Genomic DNA, 11,813 nt, shown 5'->3' with positions numbered 1-11,813 from the left:
TGCTTGTATACAAAAGTAAGATCTCTGATACGTGGTTGTTCCGCTGAGATTGAGACTGGCCCCTCTGACCGCCTCTATACATAGACTGAAGATCATCCTATTGGGACTGTACGGGAGGAAGGGTTCGGTTCGGCCGGACCACGATGAATGAGAAATGCAACGAGTTATTCACTCTGTACGTCTTCATATGTCCACTTTGGCTCCAATATTACACTGATTCTTATTTAAGATTAAAAAATAACACAGAAATATCTACTGTGACTTACGATAGCTTGCTCATGATTCACAAAAGTTGTCCAATAAATGCATTCAAGCATTATGTTTCTTTTTGCATTTCGTTGACGTTACGGTAAAACTAGGCATACTTTATACTACGCTCTGCACGGCAAGTTCACCATCCTTTCCGCAATAAGGCCTACCGCTTTATACTTCGGGGCTGATTTAGTACAAATGTCGTTTTCTTTTATTCACCTTCCTGCTAATGTTCTTTTTTATTTATATTTCAATTTGTTTAGTATTGATTTAGAGGAACATGTATATATTTCATGTAGGCCTGCTTGAAGGGAAGCTGATGAAATATTAAAGAACTACTTTGCAAAGAGACTGTGTGGTGTGAAAATACATCTGAAGAACCGTCGTAATGATAATGTCAGACTTTTCTCCTGCTTACTACGTTAACCAGATTTTGAAAATAATTATCGGTTCGATAATCATTTTTGGCGGACGTTTGTACGCAGGAGAATTTGATCTCGGTTGCTGCAAAGTTGTGGAATGAACTACAGTGCGTCCCAAAAAAAACTATACACTTTTGAAATGGCTGCCGAATAAAAAAATATATGATTCTGGGGGAAGATTTTGATATGTATGGAAAGCTCATAAACTCAACTTTCATATGACACCAAAAGGTCTGAACATAATTTATGCTTGAGTGAGCACTGGTCACTTTCGTAAATGATATGGAAACTAGGTTGCGCAGGAATTGGCCTTCCAATTTGTGAGAGGTAAATCCTTTGGAGCTTACGGAATTGAGGATGATATGACCAATTTATGATCAATTGTGGTGATTTTGGGTTTGGGTGAAATTTGTGGTTAATGGGATTAACATTTTATGCATGAGTGAACAGGAATTGCATTTGGTATTACCGTAGACTCAGTGGTGTGTTAATGGGAGTCAGGACGGGGTGATGGTACATGGTGCAGGGGAGGTGAAATGTAGGGTAGGACTTTGTTGGGTAGATGGGATAAGGGTCAAGAGGACACGTTTTCCCCTACCCCTCTCTCTCTCTCTCTCTCTCTCTCTCTCTGCCTGGGTGTGCTTTTGCATATCTTGATAATTCATTAGACAATCAACATTCAGCTTACATCACTTAATCAACAATGTACGGTATCAGTCAATCGGTCAATCCATTAATCAATCAAGCATTCAATCACCGTTCAGTATTTCAATCAATTTAATCATTCAATAAATCAATCATAATTAATCAATAACTCAGTCAATCACTCAATCTATCAACCAACCAACCAGTCATTTTAGCACTTGAGTTCCCCAGAATTATATATATTTTTTATTCAGCAGCCATTTCAAAAGTGTATAGTTTTTTTTGGGACGCACTGTATATACCTCTTTGTAAGTCAGCTTTAACTGCCTAGTTCAAGGAGCTTCTGAAGTCCTACTCATTTTGCCAAAAAACAATGGATTGTATTTGCTGAACTGGTGCTTTTAAAGCGACATCTTGTGTTAGTGGCCCAAGCATGTGAAGCGATATTTGCAGCGCTTTGTAATTACAAAAAAAGGGCACTAGGCCTAAAATCAAATACTTTTTTGGATTGGATTGGATTGGATTAATCATACTTCTGCATTGAAGGTAAAATTGTTATAGCTAGCTTCAGGATGTGGTCTTGGGGCTATGTTATCATTGTTAGCAAATTCTTCAGCTTTCTGAACCTTCGATTTGGGTATAATTTTAAGTATGTTATTTCTGAGGTCGAATACTACTTGAAACCGTTACAAAAAACCTTTGATGCAAATTTATGATCTGACTATTCAATAAATGGGGCCTTACAATGATGAAGCCAGTAGTGCATATCATTTGACCGATATGCTTTCATGCATCCTCTTTGTATTGACTTGTATTTGCATGTTGTTGATATTGCAAGTTCATCGTCAATTTTCGCAATACAGGCGTATACTGCTTGTAACTTTGAAACACTTGAAATCACACTTCTGCATTGAGGGTACAATAGTTATAGCAAGATTCAGTATGTGGTCTTCAGGCTACGAGATTGTTGTTGGCAAATTCGTTGTACTTTTTATTGAAACTGGCATCGCGAAATCTTTCGGTGTTTTTATTCCGACAATGGTCGAGCGTCTTGAGTCAGATTATGCTACTGTCGGATTGATATGTAGCTTGCCTGCTGCATTGATGTATCTCGGATGTAAGTAAAATGTTATATATACACATTGTTGGTAGTAGTAGTACTAGTGGTAGATGTAGAAGTAATGGTATTAACGATAATTGTACTTCTACGTAACTATCATGATAATGATCATCATCATCTCCATAATTTTAGTATCAGTATTAATTAAACAATAATGATAATAATAGTAATGATAATAAGGATAATAAGGGTAATAAAATGATACAAACGATGGCAATACTAACAACAACTTCAACAACTCAAATGATAATCGTAATAATATCAACATCATAAACATCATAATCATCACAGGTCAACTCAACAGTAGTAGTATTTTTTATTGCTGTTCCTGTTGTTCCCTGATTTCTGGTTGGACTGTAATTATAGACCTAATGGTTAAGTCAAGTAAAATAAAACATGACGAATAATTTTGTTCTTCTAATTCTCAAACTACAGGGTACCCAATAACTTTACCTGCTTAGAAAGTGGCGAATGTAAATTGATATCTTGCCAAAAACATAACCGGGGTAATGCAGGGGGTCGGAGCTGCAACCACCCACCTCCCCTCCCCCACATGCCTCTCATTTTTTGTCCTCGTCGTCCTCGTCGTCCTCGTCGTATCCCTTCTCCTCCACCTTGATATTACTCCTGATTTGTTTGGGTAATCGTCGCCCTAATTTTCGGGCAGCACTAGAATATAATCGTGTTTCATGTAAGTATAACTCTGACATTTCAATAATGGGGAATTCGTAAACGTTTCTGAAAACAGTGTTTACTTTTACACGTGATTACCTGATGTGTTTTCTTATTTGTCAATTTTAATTTAGTATCTTATCTCGTTATTTGTCAATATATTAGGTCCTGTTGTAGCACTCTTCTTGCCGAAGATTAACCATCGTGTTGTCGCTATGTTAGGCGGAGTGTTGTGTGGATCAGGTATTATTGCATGCGCTTTCATCAAAAACAGAGTAACTGTTGGATTCTGTCTCGCATTATCAGGTAAGCTAAATATCTTGTAGTTTAGCTATGTAGCTCATGTTGTGTCCTGAAGGGTGTAGGTAGAGAGCCATACATACGGTAGCTTTTGAATATGTCATGTTTGCCCTATCTGTTAAATTTAAACGTTAGCAGTGTCCTAATATCCAAATTATGCAAGGAAAACCGTTTATTTGCAAGACTTCACTATCAGACACTATTGAGTGACTGACTGGCTTTTTTCTACTTTGATTATAATATACATAAAATGAGCGGTAAAGGGTACATGAGCATTTTTCTACATCAATAATCCACTTTTTGTAATGGCCAAAATTAAACGGATTGAATCGCAGCGTACAACGTACGACCATTCGGTACAATGGTCTGAACAAATCAGACTTTTACTTACTGGCTATTTAGCTCGTAAGTTCATTCGGCAACTAATACTCCGCACTTAAAGACATTTTCAAGCCCCCCTTTTTAAGGAAGTTCTAAATTAGTATTATCTTTCGAATGCCGTTGGAACTTAACTTTTTCATTTTTTGACCTGCAAATGGGACATAGGACCTTTAATGTACACATTTCCAGTAGCCTCATGCACGGACACTTCCCAAAAGAGAAAAAATGGAATTTACAAATCAGTTCGGTTCCAAAGTGTACTATATCCATTCAAGTTCTGCATTGTAAGTTACAAACAGTATGCATGAGTTCCGGTTCCAAAAGGTACTACCTCCACAACAATTAACAAACTCATAACTTCATAACAAATATCTGTGCAGATTTAGATTTGTTTAAAGAGTGGTTTCAAATTTGTTCATACAATAGTAAAATCAGCCAAAGTATGATTGCAAACTGACATGGCTAACTTTGATAATTAAATAATGGTGTTTTTCTCTGAAGTTGGATTTATGGATGAAGTACCTTTTAAAACGGAGTTCTTCAAATGCTCTTCTGGAAGCCTTCAACGGACAAACGTGCCAGAGGTTGAACAGCACTTAGAAACAGACATAAACTTGTATACCCAGGGCAGGAAACTCCTAAAGATCATGGACACAAAAATTTAATGGAAATGGGGCAGTGCCGTACTACGCTTCTTGTGCAGTAGTAATCAATATCTTTGTTATCATTTTTCTTTTCACAGGTGTTGGCTTGTCAATGTCCTTCATGCCAACCATCCTTGCACTGAATGATTTCTTTGGAGAACAATTCGTTTTGATGAACACAATCGCGTCATATGGCTACACCGCCGGGTCAATGCTGCTCCCTGTTGTAATGGAATGGTCCTTCGAAGCGTATGGCTATGCAGGGGCGTTTCTTATCCTTGGAGGTATCGCTCTTAACCTTGTCGCGTGCGGTGCAACGATACGCAAGACACTATTAAACGCCGCTACAAATAAAGACAACATTCATGATAAAGTGAAAGAGAAACAGAAGTGTCTTCCTAAAGGAGAGTCCGCAAAACAAACAGAAGGTAACCGTTATCGTGAGGAGGAGGAAGATGAGGAAAAAGAGGAGCAGGAGGAACAAGAAGAGGATATTGAAGAGTGCGTCTCGGAGGAAAGGCGTTTGATTCAAACCGAGAGACGTAATGTAATTAAGCAGGAGACATCACGGAATGTGCGCTCATCTTCGACAAGCGCCGTTTTTCAAACCAGCAAACGGTTCTGTGGATTATTAAACGAACCACTTTATCTCTTCACCATCCCGATTCATTTCTTAACAGGTTTCAACATTTATTCGTGGATGCTGTTTCTGGTCCCCCATGCTGAACATCTGGGAATCCCTTCTTCCAAAGCAATCTTCCTATCTACAATTGGCGGCACAGGTGGCATCATCGGTCGGACCATCTTCATCATCCTAGTCGGTAAAGGCATCAATGTCTATGTCGTCTACATCGTTATAGGCCTCATCGGCACGGCATCATTTCTACTGGACTTTATCAGTGCTGCTTACGCGGTGCGTGTTACCTTGGCTTTTGTCCAAGGTTTCTCCTTCTTCATCGAGGATGCTATCATGTCCAGCTTATACAAAGATGCAGTCTTTGATGATCGGAATTTCAACATGGCCGTGGCTCTCAGTGTTTTCGCGGGAGGACTAGGGGCGATATGTGCCGGAACATTTACAGGTGCGTAATTCATAGCCAGCTTTTTCTTTTCAAACATAATGAACATTTGATAAATCAACTTAAGTTAAATACCCCATTGTATGTATTGCCGTTATAAATTATTGTTAGACAATAGACTGAGAATGATGCGTCAATGGAAGTTGCTCCTACTTAGTCAGGCATATCATAAAGCCTTAAATAGTTACAGAGTTTCATGATATAAGTTATGATCACGACCCCATACGAATGTTTACATCGGTAATGATCTAAACTGTATCAAATCCTAGACAAATGCCTCTTATAATGTTATGATCATTTCCTAGGTTATCTGTTTGATGTCACCAAGTCGTTCACAAGGGTGTTCATCATCATCGGCTTCATTCACGCCGTTATGGTCGTTCATCTCTTCATCGTAGCGATCCTCATCAAGAAACGACGACAAGATACCATCTGTGATGTTGACGACTGAGGATTTAGAGGAGGCAGAAACGTCTCCCTAACTTTCCTTTTGAAATCTTTCAGTGAGATACAAAAGTGGAAACAAGTGAATCATTTAATGAATTGTTAACACTGTAGTTAAATATTATAGCCTCGTTTTAATTATTTATTCATTTTTTTTAATAGATTATTTCTATTATTCTGTCGCTCCCATTTGGGGTATTCTGGGGTGGCTAGGAACAGTGTGTGGTATATGTGTGGAAGTGTGGTCGGGTGGTGTGTGTTTCAATTCAGTTCAATGCATTTATTTGTTCAACCATCAATATATATATATATATATATATATATATATATATACAGGGTGAGTGAGAAAGAATGTCCCATTTTTTAAAAGTTGTATTGTTTGAAGTATGAATATTTAATTAGGGATTTAATGATATGTCTTGATAGAGTTATCCTCCCAGTACATTTAGGTACCATTTTCATTTGAATCCGTAGCTAAGTTAATAATTTACACTTAAATTTTGCCGGTAATTTAATATGTTGTTATAAATGTAAAACTGGTGCCTGGCCTCCGAAATTCCCCGCAGTGGAAGCGCGGTCTGGTGCAAGGAACTTCAAAGCCAGGTGGAATGTTACACATCCCATTGTTACGCTTTCAAACTCACGAATGCGTTTGAATAGTTTCCACTTCTTTCTTTCACTTCCCTGGTTCAAGTGATGAAGCCAGATAGGACCACGTAACGAAAACCGTACATAATATATTTGCAGCTACGGAGCGGATAGGTTGAAAATTCTCAATCTCTTTTGTCGATCATATTTCTATGTAGCTTGATATCTCATGGTAATTTTGAAGAAAAGGCAAACCAAGCAACGATTTCAGAATAGTAGCAACAATCGTTCGCCTTTGCTGCTATTCAATAATAATATGAGAAGCAGTATTAATTAATTTTTCAAGGACTCATGATAAAATCTTTTAACAGTTGATTATCCTCGGTTAGAGATAGAAGGAAACGGTCTCACGCTTAACGTTGTATTACTGTTCCTATTTGTTCGTCGTCTCTACGATGCTCTGTGAATCAAAAACAGCTTTTATTGTTAGGCTCCCTGAACGGAATTTCAATTGTTGTTATTTAAAGAAATGTTTTGTTGCGCTCTGTAAATTATGATGATGGGTTTTATCTTGCCTTAGGGATCTCTGGCAGCAGGCGTGCGTGGGTTACAATGCATGTTGTAAACTGAGTTGTGTCTGGCCTGCTATTATTGTATACGTTACTGTATCATGATTGTTCATGTCTACAGTCTCGTTCGAGTGACCACCGAGTCGTGTTCAATGACCTCAATATTTTAAAGTGACTATCGCGTCATATTTCTTTGTTAACAAATAATTTGTTTGCTCTATTTGCTATTTTTGCTCGTTTCACGTTGTACAGTGCGTCCCAGAAAAAGCGAAACCGAGAAATATCGATGTTTTATCATAACTTAATCACAACCATAATTAATGAATGATACATCTTTGGAAAGCTTAGAGTCTCTTCTTTCAGTTGATGCTACTCAGATGATGCATATTTTACGCATGAATGATTAAAAGCAATTTGAAGGAAGGAAACCAAAAAGACATTTGGCGGGCGGTATCTGAATTAACCCCCCCCCCCCAAAAAAAAAAAAAAAAAAATCTTTATTTTTACTTGGGGGGGGGGGGGGGGTGCTGAGTGGAGAGAAAAACAACTGAATGCTCCTTAATCCCCCCCCCCCCCCCCTCCCTCCTCATTGAGCGAAATATTGGTCGACGCGATTTTCCCATTTCTGGGTGCATTTTTTCTGATAATTTTTATCCTTATTATCTTTTGCAGCACGTCTATTGAATAAACTTATGACAATATGTCAGGAATCATTGTCTTTAAGCTTACCATTATATGCATCTGGCTCGAATTTAGCATGGGTATTTGGTACTTTATAAATAACATGTTAAAAATGAAGTTGTGTCCTATTCATTTTAGTCTTATTCACGCCACTGCCCATGCCATTCAAACATAAATCCCTTACAAACCAGCCATCTTTATTGCAATTGACATCCTGAATTACAATAAAGATAGACACGTCTCTTGCATTGTACTTGGAAATATCCATAAACTAATCCCCGCACAAAGCACCATTTAATTTAACTCACTGAACGCTCACATTAACATGTAACCCAAATTTGACCCAAATGTAACCCAAACCATTCTGAATTGATGCCAATAATTAAAAGATAAATGCATTAATAGTAATCACTAGTCAAGTGTGGATTTTAATTCATTTGATTCCTCGATTGTCTTGTTTGTGAATGGCTAATCGTCAACGAAACGGAGTTAAGTGTTTTGTCAACTCCGTTTGTTGCTACGGCAGGGAGCCAGTGAAAACGAACTCGTTTAACCAAATTATGGAAAGGCAAGCATTACTTTAAACAAACAGAACTTTGTTATTCTTGGCCCATTTTTCCTGATTGAGGTGTCATATGAAAGGCGAGAAATTGAATCTTATACAAATGTGATTTTCTTTTCAAAATGCAGATACCGTCCGCCATATGACTTTTTGGTTTCCTCTCTTCAAATTGTTTGTAATCACTCATGCGTCATAAGAAATGCATCAAATGAAAGAGGAGTATCTAAGCTTTTCAAATATGTGTCATTTGTTATTTATAATTGTGATTAAGTCATGATAAAACATCGATAATTCTCGGTTTTGTTTTTTCTGGGACGCACTGTTTGAAGAAGCAATGAAGAAAATCGAGCGGTGGAAGCTGGCTCCCCTAATGTCACGCAAAGAAAGAAGTCCAGCTAGATATACTGAGGGATCGCAGCAATATGTTTCAGAATCACAAGAAGAAAAGTATCGTGTAGAGTTCTTCAAGCTAATAGACAGTGCCTTTCCAATTTCAGGATCTACTTCACCTCAACTGACATAGAAGAAAAAAACAAGACTGGCATCGATTCTACTATGTGGATCAATAGAGGATGATCTAATTGACAAGTTTGAATTGTGGGATGGTCTTAGGTATGAAATGGTCTTCCTCCAACATCAGTTCAAATATTCTTCTGTGGAAGAATGCAGGAAGGAATTTCAGGGCATGATTCCGGAAGTTAGGGGGATGTTCCCAAATGTTGAGCAACTTCTGAGACTCCTGCTTGTTTTACCAGCAAGTTCTTGCCAAGCAGAGAGATCTTTCAGTGCCCTAAGAGAAGTGTAAAAACATGGCTCAGAAATACCATGAAGCAGGAGAGATTGAACCAAGTCATGTTGTGCCAGGTCCATATAGGGAGCGACTTGCACATGCCAAAGCCAGGGACACAGCTGTTGCATTTGTTAAAAACTCAGAAAGCAGAGAATGTTTATTTGGCAGAATGAAATGAAACTTTCAGAATCAATAGAACAAAATACTTGATCTAAGCTTAACACAAATAGCTAAATGTGGGACAATAATTACGGAAATGTGTATCAGAAGAGTATTCGCGACTTCGAAATTCGACCAGCGATATACAGAATATTCTTCTATGTTTCAAGACACATTCATTCCAGAAACAACCAAAACATATTTTTAGTTTTGTATAAAGCATACGCAATGAAGCGAAAATACGATCGAAAGTGAATATTTTTTCCACTTACTCTGCTCATAATCACAAAGATCACAGACAAGTGCTAGGGCTTGCGAATTGCTCTTAAAATTGAGAAATCGTTAGGCTCGGCCATCCAGTCTTTTTCATGAAAAAAAATAACGCCAATCAGTTTGCTTCTTGCAACAGAAAGTTGCGTTTGATAAATCAGTTGCAAAATTTGCAACTGATAATATTTGCAATCGATTGAAACTCAACTTTCTTGCAACGCCTCACCATAAAAAAATAACACTTCAAACATTAAAACATACAAATATTGCGAGAAACATTTTAATTTAAGGTTTTCTGAAAATGATTGTCAATATTAAAATTGAGTGGACACTATTCGCCAATCGAAGACTCATCTCGCCGATCTAGGAGACACATATCACCGGTGAAGACGCGATTTCGCTAAGGCACATAACGCCACGACACCAGTTGCGAAAGCTCCCTAAAGCAAATTAGATCGCGACGGTAGCCAGTACGGAGACGGTCACATCTCATTTAAGTACCCCGTAGTAGAACTTGCGTCGCCGTGCAAAAAGTCCCTAATGTCATAAATTGAGAGGGATTCCAGATGAAAGTGTCTTTTATTGTTTGTTTAGTTTTCTACTAATATTCTTTCATATTTATACTTCAATTTGTTTAGTAATGATTTAAAGGAACATGAGGATATTTCATGTAGGCCTGTTTGAAGGGTAGCTCATGAAATATTTAGGAACTAATTTGCCACGAGACTGTGTGCTCTGAAAATACATCTGAAGAACCGTCCAAATTATACTATTACACTTCTCTCCTGCCTACTACTATTTCGAAAGAGGAATGCGTCTCTTTTCTTTGTAAAAACTGAATAACGTTAAATCAACGCAAACCTAATTTCGGAAATTATCATCGGTTCGATAATCATTTTAAGGGAAGTTTGAACGCAGGAGAATATGCCGGGTGCTGCGAAGTTGCGGAATGAGCTATATACCTCTTTGCAAGTCAGCTTCAACTGCCTAGTTCAAGGAATTCTGAAAACAGTGTTTAATTTTACACGTGAATACCTGATATGTTTTCTTATTTGTAATTCTTAGTTAAGTACCTTCTATCATTATTTGTCAACATATAAGGTCCTGTTGAAACACTCGTTCTGCCGAAGATCAACCATCGTGTTGTCGCTTTGTTGTATTTACTTATCATTATATAGGCCTATGCACCATCCCATAGAACTATCATTCAGCACCCTATCAAAACTTAAGTCACTGGACAGTGCCTCTTTTATTTTTAGCAAAATATGTTCTAAGGAGAATGACGGGAAAACACGTCTATCGTTACATTCATCTCCATTCTGCTAAAAGTACCACATATTTTGCCAAGCTTGACTGGTATAATACGACAAAAATATGTGTTTCAAGTAAAACAAACCAATTACAATTAATAATGAATTACTTTCGTTTTTCATATTTAAAGAAGTAAATTTACTGTTATTTTCATTTCGTTTTCTTTATAAAATCAATGGGTCGGGCGACTTTGTACAATGTGATTTTAACAATCATATTAAAAATGGCAGCTGCTTAGTCATAAAGTATCATTTAACAGGAAAGATACTATGTCCCTTTTACAGCCAACATCAAAATATGTAGAACTTTGCAGGTATTTTGAATTTGTCATGTATGTCCTATCTGTGAAATTTAAACATTAGCAGTGTCCTAATATCCAAATTATGCAAGGGAAACCGTTTATTTGCAAGACGTCATTGTCAGACACTATTGAGTGACTGACGGGCCTATTTTCTTCTTTGATAATAACATACATAAAATGAGCTGTGAAGGGTACATGAACATTTTTCTACATCAATAAACCACTTTTTGTAATGGCCAAAATCATATTGATTGAATCGCAGCAAACAACGTACGACCATTCGGTACAATGGTCTGAAAAAAATCATACTATTACTTTCTGGGTATTTAGCTCTTAAGTCGACAACTAATACTCGTTATTTTCGCACTTTAACCCTAATAAGGCCGGGGGGGGGGGCATTGTGACCCCCCCCCCCCCTCCACGATTTTTTCGATTGCTCGGGAACGCATATGGATGGCGCCCCGCCGCTCGCTGACTTTTTTTCTTTCGAGTCTTGCGCAACTTTAGATTTTTTTGTTTTGAAAATCGGACCTACGGTTACAAGGTCACGTGACCTTTTGTCTTTGCATGTCAGCTCGAAAATCGCTCATTTTCGTGATTTGTGTACAAAATATATGGAAAAG

At 37.7% G+C, this 11,813-nt stretch overlaps 1 protein-coding gene across 1 annotated transcript; it reads left to right on the top strand.

The window, feature by feature from the left end:
• The first annotated feature begins 2,357 nt into the window (after positions 1–2,357).
• LOC115927688 (monocarboxylate transporter 3-like) lies at positions 2,358–5,966 on the top strand. Its single transcript, XM_030993855.1, has 4 exons — positions 2,358–2,436; positions 3,277–3,417; positions 4,535–5,518; positions 5,821–5,966. The coding sequence occupies exons 1-4, from the start codon at positions 2,358–2,360 to the stop codon at positions 5,964–5,966; spliced, it is 1,350 nt and encodes a 449-aa protein (XP_030849715.1).
• Positions 5,967–11,813: the final 5,847 nt, after the last annotated feature.

Source organism: Strongylocentrotus purpuratus, unplaced genomic scaffold, assembly GCF_000002235.5.
Source record: "Strongylocentrotus purpuratus isolate Spur 01 unplaced genomic scaffold, Spur_5.0 spur5_scaffold_20, whole genome shotgun sequence".
Lineage (NCBI taxonomy): Eukaryota > Metazoa > Echinodermata > Echinoidea > Camarodonta > Strongylocentrotidae > Strongylocentrotus > Strongylocentrotus purpuratus.
The sequence above is the reverse complement of the archived record's forward strand: the minus strand, read 5'-3'. Positions and strand labels throughout refer to the sequence as shown.

Coding starts and splice junctions, on each gene's coding strand:
- LOC115927688 (XM_030993855.1), top strand. CDS start 2,358: ATGGTCGAGCGTCTTGAGTCAGATTATGCTACTGTCGGATTGATATGT. Junction 2,437..3,276: donor TGCATTGATGTATCTCGGAT/GTAAGTAAAATG, acceptor TCAATATATTAG/GTCCTGTTGTAGCACTCTTC. Junction 3,418..4,534: donor ATTCTGTCTCGCATTATCAG/GTAAGCTAAATA, acceptor TTCTTTTCACAG/GTGTTGGCTTGTCAATGTCC.